Here is a 25,557-nt window from a genome sequence, read left to right as displayed (position 1 = left end):
AAATCAGAATTATAATAAACTTGGCAAAGAAGTACTTGAAAATCTCATTTAATGAAGTTAAATCGACAAAACTGCTTTAAAACTACTCAGTACTGTGTGTTGGGGGGAGGGGTGGGGGGATAAAATTTTGTATGATTGTAGTTTAATAAATTGACTCGTAGAGGCCTACATCGAGTAAACTAATGCAGTCTGCTGTACAGTTCTTTGAGAGGTAACTTGTTGAGGTGTATTTATTTCCGATCATTGAAAGGCATAAAGCTTGGAATTAAAGTGATGTAGGTTGAAAAACGCCCCCCCCCACTTAACTTAAAAAAAAAGTTTGACTTTCTTGAAAATCTGTGATTTGATTTTTTGTTTTTTGTTTTTTAAAAAGGGGGAAACAGTGAGAGGTAAGAGTTAAACTGAGGTCAAATGATGACAAAGCACAAATGTGTTTTCACAGGTTCCAGACTTCCGTAACCACAGAAGTTACAAAACGCCGCGCCTCCAAATACTTGCATGACTCTCAGTCACGTGACCGCGGTCCGTCCCCAGCAGTCACAACTTGAAGTAGTTGTGTCTGTATGAAAACAAACGCCACAGTCGAGTCTCTCCGTGTTGTTGCTGACACACAGACGGTGATGGAGGATCCAAAAAAGTTCCTGTTTGTTCTGTCTGCAGCCGGAGCCGCAGGCTTTGTCTCCATAATATTCGTGCTGAGATGGGTTCTCCACTTCAAGGAAGGCTTAGCTTGGGATGGAGGACTGGCCGAGTTCAACTGGCATCCGGTGCTGACAGTCACAGGCTTTATTTTTCTGCAAGGAATAGGTAAGATTATTTACTTTCCGGGAAATACGGGCTGCAGGAGGAATGTGGAATTTGTTTTAAAGAATGTAAACAAAAACAGGAAATGTATTCAGAAATTTCAAGTGGATCCGCACTCGTTTTCTCGGGAATCTGGAGGGAGGGGGTGGGAAAGCTGGGAAGGATTTTGTTGGCAGTTGTGGAAAAAAAAAGAGGAACCCTTACTAAACTTTGAATGGAGGCAGGTTATTCAGAACACGAAGAATGAATTAACACACTGGTCTCAAGGCTAAAAACTTCATACATGGCATGTGGAAATCTCAATGTTTGACGAACTTAAGAGTTTTATTTATTTATTTATTTATTTATTTATTTTATGTAGGGACAGATTTCAGCAGAAGCTTGTCAGACATGCTAATCTTAGTTAATGTAAATATTTTATGTGGTGAAAATAAAATATGTGGCCTCAGGCACTGACTGATCCTCTCTTGCAGCTATAATTGTCTACAGACTCCCTTGGACCTGGCAGTGCAGCAAATTAATGATGAAGTTCATCCACGCAGGCCTGAACCTTGCAGCCTTCATTTTTGCTGCCATTGCAATAGTGGCAGCTTTTGACTTCCACAATGCTGCCAAAATTCCTAATATGTACAGTTTACACAGCTGGCTGGGCCTGACTGTAGTTATATTGTACGGCTTACAGGTAACTTTTTTTTCCTGTTTGTGTGAAACATCTTTTGCTAAAACAAACTTTTAAGTTGTCAAACATCTTTTATCAATGCTTGTTTTAAACTTTTTATAGTTAGATTCTTAACCTTATCTTTATTTTTCTAAAATGCCAAGTCATGGTTAATAAAGCCCCTGATGAGCAAATTATTTGACAAGCCCCTTCTCTCTCTTCCCGCCTCAATGAGCAGCTTGTTCTAGGAATTGGCATGTACTTGATACCTATTACACCTGTGTCCTGGAGAAGAGCTTTTATGCCCATCCACGTCTACAGTGGTCTTTTACTCTTTGGCAGTGTCATAGCGGTGGCACTCATGGGGATAACAGAGAAACTTATTTTTGGCCTGTAAGTATTGAAATGATGTGGAGAGCTTGGCTTGAAATCATTTGTTCTGTAAAATGTCAATGTTGTGTAACAATGAGTAACTCTTTTTTTATTTTTACACTATAAAGGAGCAACCCGAAGTATAAGGACTCTCCCCCAGAAGCGATTTTTGTGAATGTTTTGGGTGTCCTACTGGTTCTTTTTGGGGCTCTCATCCTTTGGATTGCCACTCGAACATCTTGGAAACGCCCGAGTGAACAGACCTTGCATACTCTACATTCCAATGGGGAAAGTGAGGCCAACACCAAAGTTGGTCCAGCGTTGTCCGAGCTGGCTGATGGAACAGATACCGAGAGCGGTGGAGATGTGAGGAGGAGAAATAATAAATCTGACAACCAGGCTGACTGATTTCATAGAAAAATATACATAATGTGGGGAAGGTCCTATCTCTTGTGGTGAATGTATGAACGACTAGGGAGAGAAAGTCCAGATGAAATAATCTCTTAATACTGATCGGTCATTTTTTACTTTCTATTTTGTGCCTTGATGTATTTTATTTCAGCTTATTATCTCCAACGTGTATTGCTATATGTCTGTGTATATGTAATTGTACCGGCTTTGCAGCAAGACTTAGATACTGATATAGGGATACATTTTGTCGAAATACACTATAGAAAATATCATATTAAATGTTGTATTCTTCTCTGTATTATGATATATCTGGGGTATTTCTTTATTGGTTTTTTTTTTTTTTTTTTTTAAATCTTTTTTTTCTACAGTTTTTGACTAGTTTGTACTTAAAGATTTGTGTTATAGATTTACTGCAAAGTATGATAATATTTATATACGGAAGCCTACTGTTATGGCACACTATCTGCTGTAGATTTACTGGATTATTCATTGAAACGTTGTATTCATGTTCCTGAGCTGAGAAAACAGTCAGTTATGTCGTTAGTTACTCAATGTGATTTACTTAATTTTAACATAAAATAATCTACCAAATTACCGTAGAAGGGAATATTACATATATTGTATGTTACACTGAAATATGTTGTCATAAATAAATGGACAGAGTTCCACAAATATTTACTCCTCAAAACATCTAAAAAGCATTTCTAAACATGTAGAGTGCTTGTTGTGATCAGTTTATAGTGCTACTTGTTTTCATGAGTGACAACGTGGTGGACTTTGTAATGCAAGAGGAGTTATTGATAAAAACCATCAGTAAAGTGAAGATTTAAACATCGCACAGCCACGTCATAATTGAATTACTCGTTTTGGTTCCTCTCGGTACCCGTAGTTTGGTAGTCAGCCCTATTGTTTTGTATTTTATTCGGGGCATTTAGTGTCAGGCCGAAAACCAGCTGCAAGGTTTGTTGTGTGCATTTTTGTTCTGGGAATTGTAGCATCACACAGTTGTAAGTTGTTATTTATCTGTGTTTTTTTTTTTTTTTTTTTCTTCTAACGTTTGTTTGGCTTGTGATCGGCGCAGTGGAAAGTGAGAGACAGCGTTGCAAGTGCGACCGGTGAACTACTTAAAGTATCAGCTAGCTAAACGGCATCTCAGGCTTTAGATGATTCGTAACTGAATTGTGTGTGTTACATTTTCCGTGACATAAAAAATATAACAAAACGAGCTGGTTTTGCCTTTTCCCCGCTGGCGACAACTTATTCAGTAGCCACAGAGCATGAGCCTTATCTTTCTCTGAGGCTAATCATGACTGACAGGAAGGCTAATCTTAGCATTAGCAGAGGCTGGTTGAACATTAGTGAGTTATTAGTCAGAATATGTGATTACATATAACTTAATAATAATAAAAGTTTAAATTTACTCTCCTAATGTAAATAATGGCGGTAGACAATAGATTGAATAAGCTCTCCCAGGTCTAGCAGGGTGCAGGCTTGCACCAGCTGTAGGGTGGGGCTCTGTTAGCTTGATGAACCAGGTCAGCCTCAGTAAAGTCTGTGAAAAATGTTTTTATTTTCATGTGTTTATGCGTTTTGTTTTCCTTTTGATTACACATCGATATATTAGATGATGGCTTGCTAAATTCAGTAACAAATATTAGTTTTTGATTTGTTGACCAAATATTGTATTACCTACGTCCGAAAGTTTCTGCTACCAGAGTTATGACTTGTACCATCCGAATATCGGATCCACTTCTAAAGGTATTGTCATTATTAGGTTTATTTGAACAACAGCTGTTTATGAGCTAATGGCTGGACAATGGAGCAGTATATTTGGTAACATTTAGAATGTTAAGTGGCAAACGTGGTAAAAGAGCCAGCAAACTTTGACAGTGTTTAACTCTCTTAGGCAGAGTGGGGAAAAACAGTGAGACAATGCAGCTTTTCTCTGCAAGGTGGTCCTGAAGTTCAGTTGTCAGTAGGTCTTCGGCTTTGTAAGCCACTTTCACATGTATTCATAAGGAAGACGTGGACATTTGCGATTATTATTTTGTTTATGAACTTCATTGTAGATTGTTATATAAACTAGTGTTTGCTCAGAAAACTTCCCAAGTTACTGCAAGTGAAGATTAACCAGCATGTGTTGCTTAAATACAGGTGGGACATCATGTCGGACAAAAGTGAGCTGAAAGCAGAGCTTGAAAGGAAGAAGCAGCGTTTGGCACAAATCAGGGAGGAAAAGAGAAGGAAGGAAGAGGAGCGCAAGAAGGTAATTTTCAGTTTTGTAAACATTTGGAATAATTGCTGCTATTGGGTGAAAATAAGTGTGAGCATTTTGACATATTTTTTTCAAAGCCATTCCTATTTACTTTATCTTCCACACTCAATATTTATGTGACTTATTGCAGGTTGCAGCCTGGGTGTAAAAACTAATTTAGTTAATTGAAGTTCAGGGAATGTTACACTATTTTCATGTTGTTCATAGAGGCTAAACAAACCTTTACTGCAAACTTCAATTCAACTTTATTTGTATAGCGCCACTCCACAACAATGCTGTCACAGGGCACTTTACATACACGAATCAACATACACATCATTTCAAGCCAATTCATACATATCCTATAATAGAAACCAACTGATTGCATCGAGTCATGACTTCGATCCAATCCCCCGTCCTGAGCATGCACGAGGCGACAGTGGGAAGGAAAAACTCCCCTTTAACAGTAAGAAAACCTCCGTCAGAACCCAGAGGGCAGCCATCTGCCTCGACTGGTTGGGGTGGAGAGGACAGGAAAGACAGATCAACATGTACAACTGCACTTATTTAGAAAGACCTGTGGAAAAAAGAAGAAATAAGTTAGAGACAGCAATATTTGCATATATTTACACATTAATATATTAGAGAAATAGAGCGAGGTACATCTCAGTGCATCAGGTGACGTCCCCATTGCTACATAAGTAATGGATGGCTAGACTCTACCCATAACTATAAGAGCAATGAGCATAACCTGGACAGCTGATGAAAGTAAAATTACATTGCAGCTTTTTTCCAAATCCAGCTTCTGCTTGTCTTCTTTGTCCACCCACCGGTTTTCTATATGACTCACTGGTGTTACTGATATTCTACTCAGTCTAACTTTATTTACCATTTTCTGTGGCACCAGAGATTCTTGCTCATCATGCAGTTTAGGAAAGGGGATTAGATATGATTTTAATAGTTTATTGCAGAACTGGTTAAAGTTTCTCAGGTAAACTATCGGAAAACTTGCTAAAGACGAGCACAACTCTGTTGACATTATGGTCTAAGAGCATCTGAGTGTAACATTGCATTATTACCTGGTGTGGTGCATTACTTTGTCTAGGCGGGCCTACAGCTGAAAGAAGCTACACTTCAGCAGGATGATTCTGACCTGGAGAAAAAAAGACGAGAGGCTGAAGCTCTTCTGCAAAGTGTGGGAATAACAACAGATGTTGCAGTTGGTATGTTTTTTTTATTACCTGTGGATGGTTCGTACATATAGTGTATTGCTATCACAAACTCTGCTTTTAACTTTTGTGTCATTAGAAAACACGTGCTGGCCAAAGGGATTATGTGTGTGTACGTGTGTGGGGGTGAGTGGGTGGTTGTGTGTGTATGTCATTATCAGTCAAAAGTTTTAGAACACCCTTATTTTTTCAATTCTCTCTTAAAATGCAGAGAGAGTTGTACGTAATCCACAAAGGTTAGGACATCTCTTTGGTTGTGCCACCTGGAAACTTGATCAACTTCCATTGCTGATGACAGCTTTAAGCTAATCTTTGTTCATGTTCCCTGAAAAATGTATTTTTGTGTCATGAAAAGGTGTACTTTTTCAGCTTTAGGTAACCATACCTTTTTTTTTTAAATTCTCTGATAGTTTATTGCTATTTAAGGTAATAACAACCTGGAGAAATTGAGATGTCCTAAAACTTTGACTGATTTATTTTTTTTTTTTTTAACTTTTGGGTAACATACTTTCCCCCTCCCTCCTTATGCAAAGATTAGCACACTGGTTTGACCAAATAGTGAAATAATCTGTATTGGCTAGCTTAGTCAGTGGACCTCAGTTCAGCTGAATATGTTATTGCCTTACTGAAAGGCTAGAGGGAATACAAGAAAAGCTACAAAAAACAGACAAAAATACAAGTCAGCAAAAGACTTGAAGCTTTTATTCAGCTACTCTGAATATTTTGTCCAAATAATTTGCATGGTAATATTTTTTTATAGAGCCAAGTGTCAAATCAATGTAAACATCATCACATTTGCATCAGTGTTGAAATTCATTCATTCATTCATTCATTTTCCGAACCGCTTATTCCAATTCAGGGTCGCGGGGCCTATCCCAGCTGGCTTTGGGCGACAGGCAGGGTACACCCTGGACAGCTCGCTAGTCCATCGCAGGGCCACACACAGAGAGACGAACAACCACACTCATGCTCACACTCACTCCTAGGGGCAATTTAGAGTGACCAATTAACCTAACATACATGTCTTTGGATGGTGGGAGGAAGCCGGAGCACCCGGAGAGAACCCACGCATACACGGGGAGAACATGCAAACTCCACACAGAAAGGCCACTGACCAAACCAGCCAAGGATCGAACCAGCGACCTTCTTGCTGTGAGGCCACAGTGCTAACCACTGCGCCACCGTGCAGCCCGTGTTGAAATTCTGTCCAACAATTTTGCAAGTTTTGTTTGGTTGTTTGTTTTTTTTTACCAAACAGAGGTAATATTAAAATTCACATATGACATGTATAATTGACCAATTAGAGAATGCTTCTGGACAGATTTATATCACCTGTTCCAAGCTATTTCGGTGTCACTTTCGCTGCTATTTTATTCAGACTTAGCTCTGCTCCTTAAAGAAAGGAGTGAACTGCTACAGCAGATCCTTGAACTGTCCCGTGGGCATAATAAAGGCTCTGGTCCAGCTTCAGTTCCTGGAATAAAGAAGGAAATTCTCAAGTTCTCCTCTCTTTTCTATAACAACGTGTACCCAGTGTGCTCTGTTTGTCTTTTCTTTTGAAGCATCAGCACACTATTGTTGTGGCTTGATATGGAATCCACCTTGCGAGTTTGTTTTTATTTATTCATTCATTCATTCATTTTTCCAACCGCTTTAAGGGTCGCATTGGTATGCATAGATAGAAATGCTAATCCATATTGAATTATTTGCAATTTTGTGTTTATTTGCATTGGGTCTACTGTGTAAAGGCCTTTTAGAGTGAACAATATAGATCATCATGATGTCTTCCTGTTAGAATTCTGTATAATTGAAATTTTTCAGTTCTGTTTATTTAGTTGTGCTTTGTTCTAAAATTGCTTTGATACTACAAATATATATAAAATGTCTTATTTGGTCATGCAGAATATTAGTGTGAAAGGCAGTTCTTCACTGTAATCTTGTAGCCTGAGCTTAGTGTCATCTTGTGTGGCATACATTTTTTCTCAGAGGCTACCACCAGATGTGTAAATGTACTGGACTGACAGCTCACCAAGAGCAGGTTTTCAGAGCACTGTCATGTTGCTAACAGCAGGTGGCAGAAGAGGTCCATAAGAAATTTGTTGATGATGCTGGCCAACACTGTGGCAGATATTCCAAAGGCATAAACATGTTTTTTTTTTTTTTTTAATAGTTTTACTGTATTTTGTTAGTTATACCAGGTGCATATATTTAACATGCATTTCATTAAGATATTGCTTATGTAACTGTTTTTTAATCCAATTTTGCAGTGTGGGTTAGCTTTGTAGATGAGGGTTTTTCCTCATTTGCCACTTATGTATAGCTGGAAATCTATTTCCCAGATTTAACGTCTTTCCAAGATTTAATGTCTTTCTTCAAACCTTTATTCCACCAAAAAGTCTATGTATTTCTGCTGCAAACATGTCAGTTTCTTTACAGTATAACAGATGAGCGTTGTCTGTCTTCCTATGTAGTCCCTCCTCCCACGTCTCCTACTGCCAAATCGGCAGGGACGCCAAGTGAGGCAGGGAGCCAAGACTCTGATGGGGCCTTGGGAGCCAGGTAGTCACACACACTCATACATCCTCCCTCAGCAAATGCTTGAACCACAACACTGCACTTTACCATGTGGGATCTGTCCAAGCATTCTTGTTAATGAAGAGTTTCTACTTAGAGATAGTCCTGTATTAATTTACTGCAGTATGTCTATCCAGACAGTCTTAATTATGCCAGAAAGAATAAGCTTAAAGAAGCTTAAATTGCAAATACATTGATGCAGGAAATAATTAAGGAAGCATGTTGAAAGTTGTCTCAAAGATCCTGTGTGTTTTGCTTCTTTTGTGCCTTGCACTACTTTCCACCTCTGCACGAAGGTCATGGATACCTGTAAAGCATGTAACCGAGCTTAAGCTTTTTACCAATCCTGATATAGTTGCAGTGAATGATGACAAATTTATGCAAACTGTGTGCATGTTTATTTCTTTTATTTGCCGCTGAATTAAAACAATTCTAAATTAACAATAAAGCTGTGGGCTGCTGTGACGCCTAGGGGACTTCTTAACCCCTAATTAGAACCTCTTCCCTGGGCTGAAATTCAAGCTCCCCTAGTGTCCCATCAGGCCCGGTGAGCTGTTCCCCCTACGTGTTGACTCATTTCCCTCACCAGCATGGCCATTTCCTACACACATGGAGGTCATGTTTTCTCCCTGGGGGGGTTCTGCTCCGCCGCCACCCCGCCCTCCACCTCTCTTTTGCTACACAACACTCAGAGCCTTTGGTGGGACACAGTTCGGCCGGTGCAGCCCTGCAGGCTGCACTTTACACCCTGTGACATTCACCTCAGAGGGTCTGTGTGTGTCCATGCATTTTAAGCAGATGCATTCCTCCGTCCCTGGGTTTTGTGTGAGCACATTCGAGCTTGATTTGAGATGGAAAAAGAGGATAAGAAATTAAATTTTACTTATGTTCTGATCAAATGCAAATGAACTGACCTGTGACCTTAATAAATCGGCATGTTGTGTGCCATAATAACTGTATTTCCTCTCCTCATTTGTGCTTGCCCATCTTTCTGTCACTAATGCTGCCTTGTTGCTGTGGCACTAATCAGGACTCTGCACTGGGACTCTGACCCGTCCACTCTTCAACTTCACTCTGATTCTGAGCTGGGGTACTGGACACTCTCTTCCCTTCTTTCCTGGTCATTTTCCTTTTCTATCAATCTATGGCATGATTACTTTGTCTAGTAAAGTCTTTGTTCAGTTAAAACAGTCCAGAAAAACAGTATAGTCATGCATGAGTCGCTAGTTATTCACAGCAGTAGCTAAACTAATGTGAACTCTTCATCATTCCATGGAAAACTAATGTATTTACTTTTGACCAGCTTAAGATTCCATCTGAAGGAGGTGAGAATGGCTGCAAAATAAACCAAGATTGTTTGCCATGTTTTTAAATGAGTAGGATTGCTAATAAAATATTTTTGTTTTGTCTTAACTTGTGTGCAAAGATTGAGTTGTTTTGTACTTGTAGGCGCGTAACTCCAAAACTGGGGATGGCCAAAATCACACAAGTGGACTTCCCGGCACGTGAAACAGTGTCTTACTCCAAAGAGACCCAGACACCTGTCATGACTCAGTCCAAACAAGGTGACTCACATAAATCACTGAATTAAAATAGTTATTCACATATAGAACTGTGTGCTCTTAAAGAATGGATAAAAAGAAAGCTGAAACTAACAAATGTTAATTTTTTTTTGGTTTTGTTTTCCCCCTTGAAGTGTTAAATGCTCCTTTAGAAACATTTCTAACAGCATCATCACGAGCTCTATGAAAACGCACGTAGGAACCGGAAGTAAGTGAAAGACGTTGACGAGGCGCTGAGATTAAAGTGAAGGGAAAAAATGAGGCCCAGGAAACATTAGAAGTCAGGGCAGAGATTAAATTCAGACAAGCTCTGCTTCCCTGAATCTCACAACCAGCTCTGCTTTGGTGTAATTAACGAGCAGGATAAGAAATCCAGTGACAGGAAGGAGAAATGCGATTGGAGCGGAAGATATGAAGCGCCGTCCGTTCGACTGCTTATTGCCTCTGAAGCGTGTCGATATGTATGTAATTGCTGCGTTGAACTCCTTTCTTGTGGCTGGACAAAGAGTATTTGGGTTTGCACTGAAATCCACATGTTGAACACATGTTGCATTAAATATGCAATATTTCCTGCCGTGCTGCTTGTTCTTGTTTTTTTTTGTTTTTTTTGTTGTAATGACAGCTGGAGAAAAATACGCCTGACTGTAATCCTGATTAGGATTTTAAATCTCCAGTTTTAACTTCTAGTTGCCTTTTTTTTTTTTTTTTTTCACCTGTTTTCTCAGTTTGCACCAGTTAACATTTTTTACAGCAGCCTTGAGAGCTTGATTAGGGCTTTAAATTGTGTACTGATGAGTAGAAAACTTAGAAAGGTTGCATAGTTTTTTGGTTTAATTTTTTATTTATTTTACAGGCAATATGCAGAACAAGTCTTTCTGACAAAGAGCATCCCTTTGCTCCTCATCGCTCTTTACTCCGGACTGCTCAGGGCATCGTAAAACTGTTAAACAACGAAGGTTTCTGCCAACTGTTCAACAACCCCCCCCCCCCCCCCCCCCCCCCTTCCCCACGCTGCCACTATGTAATCATTTCATCAACTCCCTCGCTTCCCTGTCTTCTCCCTTCACCGAACAGGCACATAACGAAACACACTCAGTGACATTGTGCATTTTCACACCATCAGTTCTGGCACTCGATGAGGCGGCATCCCCTTCCCAGCTTGCTCTTCTTGTTGCATTTTTGATGTGTAGGGTGGCGTAAGGCCTGCTTTCTGATTGAACGATTTATTATGTTGTCAAAAGGCAGCACCGACACAGCCCTCTCAAGGTCAGCGGGTTGTGGCTTCAGAGGGAATGGCTACCATGCACTGGCTGCTGCAGGCAGATGATTCCCAATGTGCTGGCAAGATGGCTCAGGATTTAAGATCATCTGATCGCAAACGAAAATACACAGAGCAGTCACAAAGTGGCTAGTAACATGAACTACTTGCCTTTTAAGAGTTTCTTTCATTTTTATACTTGTCTGCTTGTAACAAGTCATTTCAGTAGCCATGGCGCAAGGGATGCTTTTAGTTTTTGCAGCACCTTATCATACGACAGACTGGGCCTAGTGCATGCTGTGGCAAGACCAGATGCACCGTTTTAGTCAAAGAAAACTGATTCACACAGCAGAAATCACCACCATTGGTTAAATCTTCCAAAAACAGCGGTATGTTCTCTGAGATTCTTTGGACAAATGACTTACCAGCTGATTTAAAGAGTGTGCTCTTTAAGGATGAAGGGAAGAGAAGATATTGTCTAATACTAGTAGTTTAATTAATATACCATGGCCACGACCTCCAACAGTACTAGTTGGTAGTGTGCTGCATCAGTATGCGCTCTTCAATAAGAGGCTATAATTATGTAGTAAGATATTGTTAGATAAGGGTTTTTTTTGGGGGGGGGGGGGGGTTGACTAGTTGGTCTAGTACAGCTTTTCAAAAAGGCTCATCAGGGATACAAGTATGTCAAGCAGTTTAGTAGATCTAATATTTAATTGAATGTGATTGTTTTAATCACTTTGAATTCAGAGGCAGGTCAAAACTTTTAATCACAAAAGCCCTTAATGGTCTTCTTGTTTCGAGTGCCACTTGTAATTGTGGTCAGCTTTTATGCTCTTTATGATTAGTACTGTTAAATATCCATTGTGTCTTGTCATATGGTAGCTGAGCATTTAAAGCAGAAACCTTGATTCAGTATCATTGCTTTATTTTACGGAGTCTGGATTTCAAAAATCAAAACTTTAGTGTTTTAACTTGTCTTACAGCAGTTATAATTTTGCTGCAATATATATTTTTACTGCTGTATTTTAATACTAGAAGTTTTACACTAGTGTTGTGATCCCACAAGATCTCCATTTCAGTTGGCAAGAAACAGTAATGCAAGGCAGTTTATATACATTTTGTAGATATATAAATACAATCTAGCAATATATAACAGACTTACAAATGAAAAAGTTCTACTTTTGAAATTCTATTAAGGGAAGTTAAATCTTGATTACCAAAAGTGTGGTCAAAGGTAGAAGTTGTTACCCAGGACTACATGCTTTTATTTTATTTAATTTTTTGAGTGCGTCTGCAGGTTTTACTGTGTCACTAACACAGATTTATACTTTTTAAGGTATATTTTCATAATAGAGAAAGATTATGTCCCTGGAGATTGTTTGAAGATGGTGGACGTCTTTCCGAATATTAGGTTTTTGTTATGGCTGAGTAAAAGCTGCACTTTAAAACAACAAATAGTGGATTTTTTAAGTAGAGGACAAAGTGAATGAACCAGAAAAGGAATTGAATTAAAAATTGATTTTGCCTTTGGAGATTTTTTTTCTCCTTATGGGTTCATGTTGCCCTTTAAGCAGCAAAGAAAACACTTGCACACGTGCTGAAGTCAGACTGATTCTGTCTGGACGTATAGAAAGCGAAAGACACCTGCAACTTCCAGCAATGGTTGTTTTATAGTTCATCGCTGGCCACATGCCATGTTTGCATTAATATATTGTCTATTGACGTCGACTTGCGATTACTCTCCCCTCCGGTCCGACTCGCCCTCCCCCCGAAGGGCTTTTATTTCTTAAGTGGTACAAAAGCCATAATTGGGCCTGCTTTGAGAGGAGGTGTCAGTGTATGGGACATCGGTGATCCGGGTGAATTCTGTTAAATGCAACCCACCCAACCTCGCTTCTACCTCCCCCTCCCCACACACACATCCCCAGCAGGGTCACAAGGATCACTAGCTTTTCTCCAAATGGCCATTTTGGCTGGCAGGTGCATTATACCCTTTATTTTCAGATTGTCTGTCCGCTCCTAATGCCTGGCAGGTTGATTGCTCTGGCTGCCTCACCAGGAAAAAGGGCTGACAAGCATGGCCAGGACTAGCTGAAAGACAGTGATTACTGTTTTCCTTTAAGCCTGATTGAGGCCCTTGAAAGGAAAGATTTTAACCTTCTCCTGTTGGGTGTAGAGTATGGCTGCACATTGAAATGGCTTGTGTCATCAACCCAGTTCTGTAAACTCATCAGTGCACCCAATAACCTTCGTCCCCCGAACCTCCATCTGAGAAAAGGAATAAATCACTTTATGGACAAAGTGACAGATGACATTATCATTTAGATTATCTCAGTAGGAAGGAAATTCTGGTATGTGGCTCCGTAAATCTAAGATTAACTGCAAGGCTCATGGCGGATAAATGCCTGTAAGAACGAAGCAAGTCCTTCCCATTTCCAACTGCTTCTGTTTTATCTGCTGTTTTCTGTAACATTGAAAACATTGGCTAAATACCATCTCTGGGATGTTTGGGAAAAAAAAAAAAAAAAAAAAGCATGTTCATCTTCTTTGAGGTAAAACCAGTGTGCAGTTTGCCAGCTGGTGTGGCCTGTATTTTGTTGTACATTCTCTAAGGTTGAATGGGAGTTGCAGGACCTCCTGCTAGGATGGTAATTGCGCAGGCTTGCCGTTCAGGGAGAGGCTTGTCTCGGGGCAGCCAGGCGGAAAACCTCTGTGCCATCCCCATGCCACCTCTGAAGAGCACAAGACAATCCCAGCATCACCATCTGCTTTTGCACCATGCTGTCATCTGGCCAGTCCAATGGGATGGGCCCAGGCAGCTGCTTCACACCTTCTGCCCCCTGGCCTTGAAGGGGGCAACCTGCAACGGGGACACAGAGGAAACGGCTACACTGACGGCTAAACTCGCTATTGAATGGCTAGTCTCATTAACACTGGGAAAGACAGGGGTCCCTATGACAACAAGACACCCGCTGCGCTGTGTCCCTTCAATTCAAACGACAAACTTCCCTGCTTTAGAGGAGCAGGTTCCTTTTGAATGGTGACATAGTGCTGACAAACCAAACGAATGCAAGGCAGAGATACAAAATCACTATTGCTCTGCCCTTAATTGCTCCGTGGGGCTTAATTGAAGAAAAAAAAAAGAAATAATAGAGGTGGGAAATGAAGCAGCCTTGGATTTGATTTAGCTTTGATTTGTAAGACAGACAAAATGTGCAATCATAAACAAAAGCTTTTACAGAGGACTTTGTTGATTCAGACATGCAGTTGACACAGCGTAACGCAGTGCAAGTCCTGATGTTAATTAAAAATCTCTTTTTGATCAACAGTGGAAGAAGAAGAGGAAGAAGTTGTTCCACCTCAACCAGTGGTTGAAGCAGAGACCGAAAAGCTGGAGCAGAAAGAGGAGGAGGAAGGTACTTGATAACTCGTGATGAGAATTGAGATGCGGTACTGAAATTGAGCTGCTTATCATTGATATATTTTTGAGTTGTTAAAAAGAACAAATTGGTTTCTACAAAAAAGAGCATTTGATTCAATGTTACAATGACCATGAGCAGCATCGTCTTTCCTCCATTCTTGCACATCTCTTTCTCTGTCAAGCACCCCCCCACGAGCTGACGGAGGAGGAAAAACTCCAGATCCTTCACTCTGAGGAGTTTGCAAATTTCTTCGACCACAGCACTCGCATCATTGAACGGGCTCTGTCCGAGCATGTGGACCTCTTCTTTGACTACAGTGATCGTGACCTGAAGGAGAAAGAGGAGTAAAAATAATTGAACTGGCTGGTTCTTTAGATGGTTTTGGTTTTTTTTTTCCTTTAAGAAGACCTTTTTATTGATTTTATGGTTCTATGTTTGTTTTTTTTTCTCTAGTGAAATTCAGGCTGGAGCGAAGCTCTCCCTTAACAGGCAGTTCACAGATGAACGCTGGTCCAAACACAGAGTTGTCACCTGCCTGGATTGGTCTCCCCAGGTGATATTTTTGGACAATAATAAAGTTGGCGCTGTGAATGAATTGTTGCACCAGTTTTAGCTTAAACAGAACCAGTGTAAGTATAATTGGCTTTTGAGAGAACAGGATTTCACAACCATAATGCTTTATGATTATGTTACTTGAGTTTGACAGCATTTACTTTAAGCCTAAACTCCCTCAGGAAAATTAAGTTGTATCCCATACAAATTGTCACTTATTTGTAGGCCATAATGATTTGTTTCCTCTGGTGTCTAAGGTCATTTAATGCCTGATTCTGCAACAACTTGTGACAGTGATTGAATACCAGCTCTTTGTTCACTGTATTTCTAGCTCAGAGCGACATTAACACCCCTTATGATCCAAAATTATGTATGAATACTAATCTCAGGTTCTGAGCCTAATTGTTTATTTTCATCTGGATTACATTTCTTTGTGTATGTGTGTGTGAGACTTTTTTTTTTTTTTTTTTTGTAAAGATTTCTGAGTCCCTGTAGAGATCTTTTACCAGAAGTTCTCTGGAAGGTAAAGTGATGTAAATAAGCCATAAATCTTAAAGGAAAGGGTAACTTATTCTTGAAGCTAGTCAGCAGTACTGCACAAGGCAGGCAAGTCTTTTCCACGTTGAGCCAGGCCTTAGGGGCATGTCTGCCTCTCCCCAACATTCAGTCTGTTTCATTTCTTTTTCTTTTCTTCTTCCACCAGTATCCCGAGCTCCTGGTCGCCTCGTACAACAACAACGAGGACGCTCCACACGAGCCAGATGGAGTGGCTTTAGTGTGGAACATGAAGTACAAGAAAGCGACGCCAGAATACGTCTTCCACTGTCAGGTACCAAAAACATTTCTTTTCCTCTTAAACTCCCTTCGTTCCTTCTGCCCCACCCCCCACCATTCTCGACGAGCACAAAACATTGCCAACCGTCCCCTTTGCTCACCCTCACGTTGCCGCCTCGCCTCCCGCACTCCGCCTGCCTTACTTCACATTGTGAGTTCACTATGTTGGCATTCACCTCCACCACATCTTTCCACAAACACATGTTCGTGAGGCGCCGGAGAAGACCTGTGGCGCAGGAGCTGAATGGAATCTGAGCACTGCAGCAGGATTAAGTGTGCAGGGTAAAGCTGGTTATCATGTGCATCTAAACAAGGGCCCTGTGTTCAGACAAGCTAGCTGGGAGACCAGTCAAGTTCCATCGCTCTGCTCAGCCTTATTATAATGCTTGCCCTGAGGCTCCTTCACCAAGACAAGTTGAGTAGAACCACATGTTGGAGCCTTCAGAGCGGATGTAGTTGTAGGCATGCTGCTCAGATGAATAAAACTGAACAGTAGTGTGAATGTAGTTTTCTTTGTACCTCCAGCTTGGCTGAAAAGGTAATTTTCTTCACGTGTCACAGTTTTTGTCAACAAAGTTATGTAAAAGATTGTTTATTGTGATAGGTGAAAGTGTGTATAGGCCAACTTAGTCAAGACACATCGTAAATATACACTGATCTTGTTGGCCAGTCTCAAAATGTTCTTGCTGAAACCAAAAGAACTGAAGCTGAAGATATGGAACCATCTTTGGCTGATTTTTAAAAAAAAAGTAATGAAGGTTTGTTCCAACTTTGAGATAAAGCAGGACAAGAAAAAAAATGGCTTGAAGTGGATATTTCAAGTAATAAATGGAAAAATAAAGGATATAAAGTCAGCCAGTTAGCCACACACAGGTTTGATTAGTTATAGTTAGTAAATGTAATCAGATTCACATTTATATTAAAACCACCTGGCTGACTACCAGCGTGTGGGTTGGGGGTGTGGAGCTTCTGTCAGTCGGACTTGTTCTGGTACATCTGTCACATTTTTTCATACAGGCTTGAACACTTTGGACGGTTCATGTTGTTTCTTGATCCATTTTCTGGTTGTATCCACAGAACTCCAGAAGCAGCAGCTTTAAGGAATTGTATCAGTGCAGGACTTAAAAAAATGCATATTAAAGCTGAGTGATGATCTTACGGACAAGTTATCATATTTTTTAATGTAATAATCAGATTTAATGTACACGATGGTTTTCACTAGTTGAGTGAAAATAATTTTTTTTTGTAAAAATCAAACTAAAAACAAGGCAGATAGAGCATGACCCGAAACAAAGAACTCTCTCTAAAGAAAATGTTTGACTCATGAATAAGTTTAACAATGGGAGATTTTCTGGAAAGATGTGTGTGATACAAAGTTCTTCCAGTAAAAAGAAATCTCAAGCCCTGTCACAAGAGTTTATATGGTGCAGCCACCTTTCAGAGTTGCTGGGCTCTGTTCTTCAGCTTGGATCTTCCGTCATTATCTGGCATGTTCACTGGAAACAATGAAAATCATTAACAATGTCTTCACTGCTGCATATTAACCACCAGCCACTCTTAAGTTTTCATTAGTGGCTTTGCTACATACCAAACCAAACCACAAACTCCGAGTCATGTTTTCCACCTTGCTTTGGTCATTTGCTGCCATTAGTCAGTGGAAATCACAGTTTGTTAGTTTTGACAAATACTGCAGATTTTGTACAAACCAGTTCCCTCTCCAGGGCACAAACTCTTATATTCCTTTTTTATATTTCCTCCTTTGTTCTGACAGTCAGCTGTTATGTCGGCCACCTTTGCCAAGTTCCACCCGAACGTTGTGGTGGGGGGCACATATTCAGGACAGATTGTGCTGTGGGACAACAGAAGCAACAAGAGGACCCCTGTGCAGAGGACTCCCCTGTCAGCAGCTGCACACACGGTACCATTGATGCTAGGCACAGTCGATTTATACCTCATTTATATTCAACATAAGAGTAAAAATTTCACCTTCACTGTCTTTGCAGCACCCGGTTTATTGTGTGAACGTGGTCGGCACCCAGAACGCCCATAACCTGATTAGCATCTCCACTGATGGGAAGATGTGCTCATGGAGCCTGGACATGCTCTCTCAGCCGCAGGTGGCAAATCTTATGAGAAATATTTCTAAATAACTCAAAGTTTGAGATATAAAATTACTTCAGATTAAAAATGAATGTTTGTATTTGTGTCTTGTCGCAGATGTTTCCTGTTTCCTACATTTACATTGATTGCGCTTTTATTTATTTTATTTATTTATTTATTTTCTAACATTAATTTTTGGATTCATGTTTGACGCTGCACTCTGACATTTTATTTTCTGTAGCTCATTTTTCAGTTTGATGGAAATTATTTTCGCCAGCTGTGTCATCACATCTCTGCTGCCAAGACCTTTCTGTCAAACTTACATTTTTTATAAAGTGCTAGCCGTACTAAGATTATGCATTAATAAACTGTCAAGTGATTTTTATAGGTTGTGCTTGGCAGGGCAAATGTTAACATAAAACCGAATCGGGAGCCTGTTACAGATGTTGTTCCATGTTTCCTCCCTTCTTTAGGACAGCATGGAGCTGGTGTTCAAGCAGTCCAAAGCTGTAGCCGTCACCTCCATGTCTTTCCCGCTTGGAGATGTCAACAATTTCGTGGTGGGCAGCGAAGACGGCTCCGTCTACATGTCATGTCGTCATGGAAGGTGAGTCTGTTGGCAACCACAACACCCCCCCCCCCCCCCCCCCCCCCCAGCGTCCTTCTCGAACGCCAGCAGGAAACTAAGGCGACTTGTTAGGCCCACCTAGGACCGGGTGTCAAATAAATAAAGCCCACTCACTTCCCCGTGCAACTCAAATCCAGCACTTGATCTCCTGCTGTTTGAGGTTTCACTCCTGCCCAGTCATCCTGTTTTTCTTTTCCGCTTGTCAGTTGTGTTTGTAAAGGTCGTTCAGTATAAACAGGGCACACATGCAGGGGAAACAAATCATTTTTTCCCCCCCTCTTCTTTTTTCTCCCCCTCCCCTTTCAGTATATTTCTCTGGGTGAGACAGTTTGTTTAGAGTTGGTTGTCCCTGGGAGAATTAAAGCAGCAGTTCATCCCACAATGTTCTCGTTTGAGAGACCGGGGGCTTCTCCCATGATGGAAGGACCTCAGCAGAGAAATGTGGCTTAAATCAGAGCCACACTAAATGTCCTGTAGTGTACCCAGAGACCACAGAGAGGGGATAGCTGCTAGGTTTTGCACAACAGAATCACCTCTGTAATTGGGGGAATAATTTTCCACCTCATTTACAATGGTATGATACTCTCATCACAGTTAATAATGCATAAGCATCACTCATGCTGAGTATTTACCCCTCTACATTAATTATCAGAGCCTCAGTTGGGTAACTGCACTGCAACATGTGGTTGAAGGGACACGGGCACTTTTGCCACCCTGCTGGTAATTACATGATATAAGTAAATGATTACTGTAAATATGTCCAGCAGAGGTCCATCTCTGCCTGTTGCTTTCTTTCACGCTTAATGTAATACCTAAATTGTAACAAACAGCAGTGCCATTAACCCTTTAGATTGTTGGTCTTTTTTTTTTTTTTTCTTTTCTGCAGCAGGCAGACACACTTTCAAATGTTGTAACTGAGGGTCTGCTTCACATCTGCTGCGTCTAAAGATTAAATTAGTCATGCTCAATTGAATCTGTCAGTGTTTTCACTTATTTCTGTATTTGTTTGTGTGCTCCACAGCAAGGCGGGCATTAGTGAAATGTTTGAGGGTCACCATGGTCCCATCACGGGGATCCACTGCCACACAGCTGCAGGGCCACTGGACTTCTCCCACCTGTTTGTTACCTCTTCTTTTGACTGGACAGTCAAGTTGTGGAGCACCAAGGTATGCAGATCCTAGATTAATTTAATTGGTTGATGCTAACAAACCGATTGTTTCCTTTGTGTGTTTTCTATCTAGATTATATCTCATAAAATGCTTTTTGAAATGTAATAAAATAATATTTATTGATCAGAATAACAAACCCTTTCATAGTCATTTTCATGACTTTGTTAAACGGGTATTGATGAGATCTTAAGGCAAGCCTTCTGGCAGCCACTACAGCCACATTTACTTTGTCAAAACAAGTTATTTAAAATCATAAGTAAGACAGTTCACAGCAGCACAATCTCTGCAATAATTTGGTTTTCGTTTTTCCAGTTCTTTATATTTTCACACAGGCACTGGGGGTACAGACACTTTCTAGAGGGGGAATGTATGAAAACACAAATTAGAATATAAATGTCTTGGCTTTAAATCAGATTCAGGCTGACAGAGTAAAGTCTGCATAAATACTTAATCCTTGGTTTTAAGTGATGTCTGAATGAGCCACTGGGAGCAAGTGTGTGTGCTCATGACTTTTAACAGTTCTGATTCTTTTCTGCAGGCTTTGTGTTCCTTTCTTTTGCATCATTAATATTGTAGATATGTTACACATGCATAAACTGTAGACAGCTTCAACCGACATCCTTGATTTGCTGTAAGCAAAACACTCTTGTTTACTGCAGTTTTTGCAGTGGACTTTTTTCATCATGGTTTGCCTTGTGTGTACTCCACTCGGTGGCCGCCTCGCTGTGCTTTCAGCACATCTCACACAGAGAATCTTCTGCTGTTTTGTGCAGGAAACATCATACCTGCAGATCATGTGCGAAAACCGTTTTATTGTCATTATAGAGCCAGTTCTGATATTTTGGCTGAACATCATGGTTTTAAGATAAGAAACCCTCAATGATTTGATGCTAATGAGCTGTTTTTGATTGATGGTAAAGGAGAAGACAGGAAACAGAGGAAGATGGTGCAAATTGGAAATGTAGAATAAAAAAGCAACATGAAACCACAGACTGCTCTGACTGAGAGATATGCAGGGTCTTATCTCCTACACACACCATCACCTCTAATGAGCAATCACCACACAGTATATATATTTATGTGTTTGCATTTTTTCACCTCTGACAAGGCGAAGGTTATATTTTTGACAGTATTAATTTGTCTGTTACCAACATAACTCAAGAAGGAATATTTTAAAGGATTATTTACAATTAGGAGGTAGGTAGGAACATTCTGCCATTACAGCTTTTACCGCAACAGATAATGACCAGAACAATCCCCCCCCCCCAATCATGGGACAACATGGGAAATGTAAAATGCAGTGATTGCCAGCCCAGACTCCTACCATTGGAGAAAATGCTCATGTCTTTAGGAACTTCAAGGGTATCATAGCAATTTGGTTCATCTTTGTATCTAAGGCTATGTTATATATATATATGTCAAGGATTCTAAATAAGATGTGTTTATCCTGATGATGGAAATAGATATTGGTATTAGCTTCAAGTGTACAAGGTGTTGGCATGGGGTTGGGAACTGAGTGGGCTGTTTGGCCTTTTGTGGTTTTTCTCAGGTGAGTGACCCTATGGCTTGGCAGAGGTCTGCGCTCACTGAACGCTTCTAGCTTTATTTTTTATTTATTTTTTTCACCATGAAGTTCATTTCAGTTCTGTTTTGATTACTTGTTGAGCCTTATTTTCATCCTCCTGGCAGAACAACAAGCCGCTGTACTCATTTGAAGATAACTCGGATTACGTGTATGATGTCATGTGGTCTCCAACTCACCCGGCTTTATTTGCTTGTGTGGATGGTGTTGGTCACCTCGATCTGTGGAACCTGAACAACGACACAGAGGTATAACATCCCAGCAATCAAGATTAACCGCACCTTGTGTGATTTGTGTGGCTGTTTGTAGAACAGGTTTTCGCTCCTAATTCCTGTTCTGTACTATTGTTTTAGGTGCCCACTGCCAGTGTCACAGTGGAGGGTAACCCAGCCCTCAACAGGGTGAGATGGGCTCAATCTGGCAGAGAAATTGCAGTGGGAGACTCTGATGGACAAGTTCTTGTATATGATGTTGGAGAGGTGAGCTGGCACTGTATCACCAAGATGCATTTTTATTTATTGCTTAGAATACCCCTTTCACCTTAGAGTTAATGTAAAGAGCATCTGAGGGGATTTAAGTAATTACTTTTATGCTATTCCTCAACCTTTGATGGACGTCAACAGTGAACAGACTCATTGCGGTTTGAGTCAAGCTTCTCTTGTGCTCCTCCTTTGCAGCAAATCGCAGTTCCGCGGAATGACGAGTGGACTCGCTTTGTTCACACACTGGCAGAGATCAACGAGAACAGGGATGATGCTGAGGAGCTGGCAGCTCAGCGTCTGGCTGCGTGAGCTTGTCACTACTGGATGCAATGTTTAAGGGACCAGTTATGTGCTTGTTGATGTCAGCTCTATTTTGATGGAAGGAAAAGATGCAATAACATGACTGGAAGAAAAAAATGTTTGATTATGCCTCAGAAGTACGAACATCTTTTGATTTCCAACTTTTTTCTATTTGGAACATCAGCAGTCTTCCTTGTGCACACACAAGCGTCAGGGCTATTAACCTCAGACAAAACCAGGAAGCCATATTCATACAACAGTTGTCCTTTCTTCAGCCAGATGCCTTAAAGTTTTAATTTTACTTTGATTGTCAAATCATTACCCATCATTATTTACTGTGTGCTAACAAAAACCTTAATTTTAAGGTCCTCTGTCAAACAGGTGCTCCATTTCAGAAACTTAATTTAAAAAAAAAAAAAAAGTCACACTGTAGATTTTCATTTCTACTAAAGGTGCAGTAAAGCAATCACATCTGTAAAATGTCCAGGAATGTTGCCACCTCAAAGCTGTAGCTAAAGTCCTCATCTCTGCTCCTTCAGACTTGATGACTTTCACTTTTGTCAGATGGTAAAATGTTCAGTTTTCTACTTCATTGTTTTATACCAGTCTAATTTTCACTTAATCCATACAGCTGGAGTTGGACTATCCTTAAAGTCAAAAAGGGGGATTGTGTATGCTGTACTGGCTCACTGATTTCCACATCAGGCATGTATATTTGATGGGATCTGATGAGAGAAATTTAGTATCAAACTGAGAATGTACTTTTCACAGTAGAAAGAAACACTTTGAATGATTTTATTTCAATAAAATACAATAAATACATTTAAATTATTTCCCATGTCCCTGGTCATGATTTTAAAATAAACACTTTGAAAATATCTGTACATCCTTGTGTCTTAAATGTGAATGACACATGCACACCAAAACTAATCCACACCAGAAAAATGCAGTTTCAACCCTTAGTAAAGCCATAATGTCCCTCTTTTAAGAAGTACAATATGTACAGTAACATTGTGCAAGCGATGCAAAGACAATTCAGAAAAAAATGTAGCCATTCCCATGCAGCATTTGAAGTAAGACAGCTCAATACACTGACTTAAAACACAAATTGGAGGAACATGCAGCCCTCGCAGCCATCTTTCGTAACCTTTTAAGAGGCCTCAGGTTCGGTATTGGCTGATTTGATTGTTGCCCCTCCAGAAGGTTTGAACTTGGGAAGGTGCAAACCGAACTTCCTCTCCACTCCAGCAAAAGTTGCAGCCGCCAGGCGGTAACCACCCATGTGATCTGCAGTCACAGAAGGAAAGTCCTCCATGGTGGGTTTGTGAATGGGCTCAGAACCAGCTGGACGACTGAGGAGAGAAACAGTCATACTGAACACTGTACACTGACGTCAATATGAGGTTTCTACTTCTTTTTTTTCAGAAGCATGACAAAAAATACTTACTGTCCTCCAAAGTCAACGTAGAACCATCTCTGCAACAGTTCATAGGTCACCAGTGTAACACCAAACTGTGGTGAGGATCTGAAGACACGAGCTGATGGGAGAAAGAAACTGTTGAAGTCACTTATTTAGATTTGATGTCAATGCGTTTGTGGGACAATAAAAGTGTGAATGCATGTGTTACCTGCTGCGCCCTTCCAAAATGCCCTGAAACCTTCCTCCCTGAGAATCTTTCTGAAACAGTCAATGACTCCGTTGTACGTCGTCTGGCCTGCCCGAGCCGCCACCTGGAGCCTGGTCTTGATGACATCAGCAGGGGTCACGAGCGAAGCCGCCGGTACACCTTGTTTGTCACAAAACATATAATGAAGCACTTTTTACTATGCACAGATGGTATGACATTCTGATATCCTCTTCGCAGTGTCATGCAGGGCTTGAAATGGCTATACCTTCATGGTGTGATGTGACAAAAGCGTTGTACATAAAGTCAAGCTATTGATGGGGCAGAAACCAAAGTGCATTTTTCGAAACAAACAATGTGACATCCTTTTATAAAACACAGCATGGTTCCGTTTTGAGTGTTGAGATTGTCCAAGCTTTTAAAATGTTTGTTACCTGCAATAGCTCCAGCAGTGAGCAGCTGCAGGGCGCCCAGCCTTCCTTCATCATCTGCCAGCTTCTCCTTGGTGTGGGCATAAACAGGGAAGTAGATGGCAGAGAAGGGGATGTCACGCAGAAAGCAAGCTTTGGCTCCCTAACAAAAAAAAAAAAAAAAAACCACATTAAAAAGGAAAACATGCATCCTCTGAAGACAGATAAATAGGCAAAGACTGGTAGAGCTGGCTTGTCTGGAAGGATTAAGTGGCTAAGGAGTTGATATATTGGGCCTACAAGGGGTTTTACTATTGATGATGGGACTGCAGAGCCTCAGGCAAGGATTCAGGACTGAACCTCCAGAGATAGATCCATCACGGACACACACAGCACCCACATGGACGCCAGAGTGTTGGCTTCTTCTACAAATGGTCAGCTTTTTTTTTTCTTCTTTTTTTTTTTAAACAAGCCATACAGTCTGCCACCCATTAAAATATTGAGAATGAACATGACTCCAAGCTGTAAGTACAACTGAAAAGATCCCATCACCACCATCACTAATTTGTTGCTTGTTGTCCACATTTCCACCTACAACAGTTTAACAATGTTAAGTCAAGCAGTCTGAAAACAGATTGTAAAGTCAACAAGACACTTTGACGTTCAAATTTCTATTTCTGATCCTCATTATATGTGTAGGAATGCACTAACTGGTTTTTCATGTACAGCAGTGTTTCATCTCTTTCATCCACTGCCAATCTACAGATTAAAAATCAATGATTAATTAGAAAAATAACTTGTGATTTCTGGTTAAAAAAAAAAAAAAAAAAAGGAATAACTTTCCTCTACTGCATTTAACAACTAAAACCCTTCAGGTGCACACTGTCCAGTGAACAATAAACTCATCTTTTACTGTATCTCAAGACCATAGTGCCTTTCACTGTCCTTGTTTGACAGTAAGCAGAGGTTGATGCTGCAGACGTCATGGTGCTGCAGAGGTGCTGACCCACCTTGTAGAGGCCAAGGAAGCCCAGATCTCTGACAACATTCAGGGCACTGACCCTGGGGCCCGTGGTGATCTCTCCAGCCACCTGCAGTCGGATCTTAACAATCTCCAGAGGATTGGTGAAAATCACCTGGGATCCTCCAGCCTGCAGGATGCAGAAAAAAAACAAAGTTTATAAGTATTTTCCATGCAGACATCAAGGTTTCTATGGGGATTTTTTTTGCATTAAATGAGGTTTGTCATCTAAGGGGTGAACTCTGGGTGAGAATGGTGATAATGTGTAAGCATTTCTACACTGCAGGAATTTTCACATTATCTCAGT

The 25,557-nt window shown here is 40.5% G+C and overlaps 3 protein-coding genes across 6 annotated transcripts in view; 2 read left to right on the top strand and 1 right to left on the bottom strand.

Annotated features, from left to right (window-relative positions):
• Nucleotides 1-598: 598 nt before the first annotated feature.
• Nucleotides 599-2,767, top strand: cybrd1 (cytochrome b reductase 1). Its single transcript, XM_079254408.1, has 4 exons — nt 599-807; nt 1,278-1,486; nt 1,701-1,855; nt 1,963-2,767. The coding sequence occupies exons 1-4, from the start codon at nt 621-623 to the stop codon at nt 2,240-2,242; spliced, it is 831 nt and encodes a 276-aa protein (XP_079110534.1). The 5' UTR covers nt 599-620; the 3' UTR covers nt 2,243-2,767.
• Nucleotides 2,768-3,142: 375 nt separating this feature from the next.
• LOC306766400 (dynein, cytoplasmic 1, intermediate chain 2a-like) lies at nt 3,143-22,831 on the top strand. Of its 3 annotated transcripts, XM_079254150.1 has the most exons (17): nt 3,148-3,252; nt 4,400-4,511; nt 5,605-5,722; nt 8,200-8,287; nt 9,333-9,422; nt 9,752-9,867; nt 14,455-14,541; nt 14,729-14,891; nt 15,001-15,100; nt 15,803-15,928; nt 17,705-17,851; nt 17,937-18,050; nt 18,507-18,640; nt 19,683-19,827; nt 21,520-21,660; nt 21,766-21,891; nt 22,090-22,831. In XM_079254150.1, exons 2-17 carry the CDS (start codon nt 4,410-4,412, stop codon nt 22,201-22,203), a joined length of 1,911 nt encoding a protein of 636 aa, XP_079110276.1. In that variant the 5' UTR covers nt 3,148-3,252; nt 4,400-4,409; the 3' UTR covers nt 22,204-22,831. The 3 variants fall into 3 exon arrangements, with proteins under 3 accessions (XP_079110275.1, XP_079110276.1, XP_079110274.1); XM_079254149.1 differs by lacking the exon at nt 9,333-9,422 and having other exon boundaries at nt 3,143-3,205; XM_079254148.1 differs by lacking the exon at nt 9,333-9,422.
• Nucleotides 22,832-22,975: 144 nt separating this feature from the next.
• LOC306766399 (electrogenic aspartate/glutamate antiporter SLC25A12, mitochondrial-like) overlaps nt 22,976-25,557 on the bottom strand; it is a 20,923-nt gene continuing 18,341 nt past the window's right edge. For both annotated transcript variants that reach the window (XM_079254147.1, XM_079254146.1), the window contains exons 14-18: nt 25,240-25,380; nt 24,254-24,392; nt 23,823-23,981; nt 23,642-23,732; nt 22,976-23,546 (exon numbers count right to left, since the gene is read on the bottom strand). In XM_079254147.1, the coding sequence (XP_079110273.1) occupies nt 23,345-23,546; nt 23,642-23,732; nt 23,823-23,981; nt 24,254-24,392; nt 25,240-25,380 (732 nt within the window). In that variant the 3' untranslated portion in view covers nt 22,976-23,344. The remainder of the gene's footprint in view (nt 23,547-23,641; nt 23,733-23,822; nt 23,982-24,253; nt 24,393-25,239; nt 25,381-25,557) is intronic.

Source organism: Telmatherina bonti (assembly GCF_933228915.1).
Source record: "Telmatherina bonti genome assembly, chromosome: 15".
In the NCBI taxonomy this organism is placed as follows: Eukaryota; Metazoa; Chordata; class Actinopteri; order Atheriniformes; family Telmatherinidae; genus Telmatherina; species Telmatherina bonti.
The sequence above is the reverse complement of the archived record's forward strand: the minus strand, read 5'-3'. Positions and strand labels throughout refer to the sequence as shown.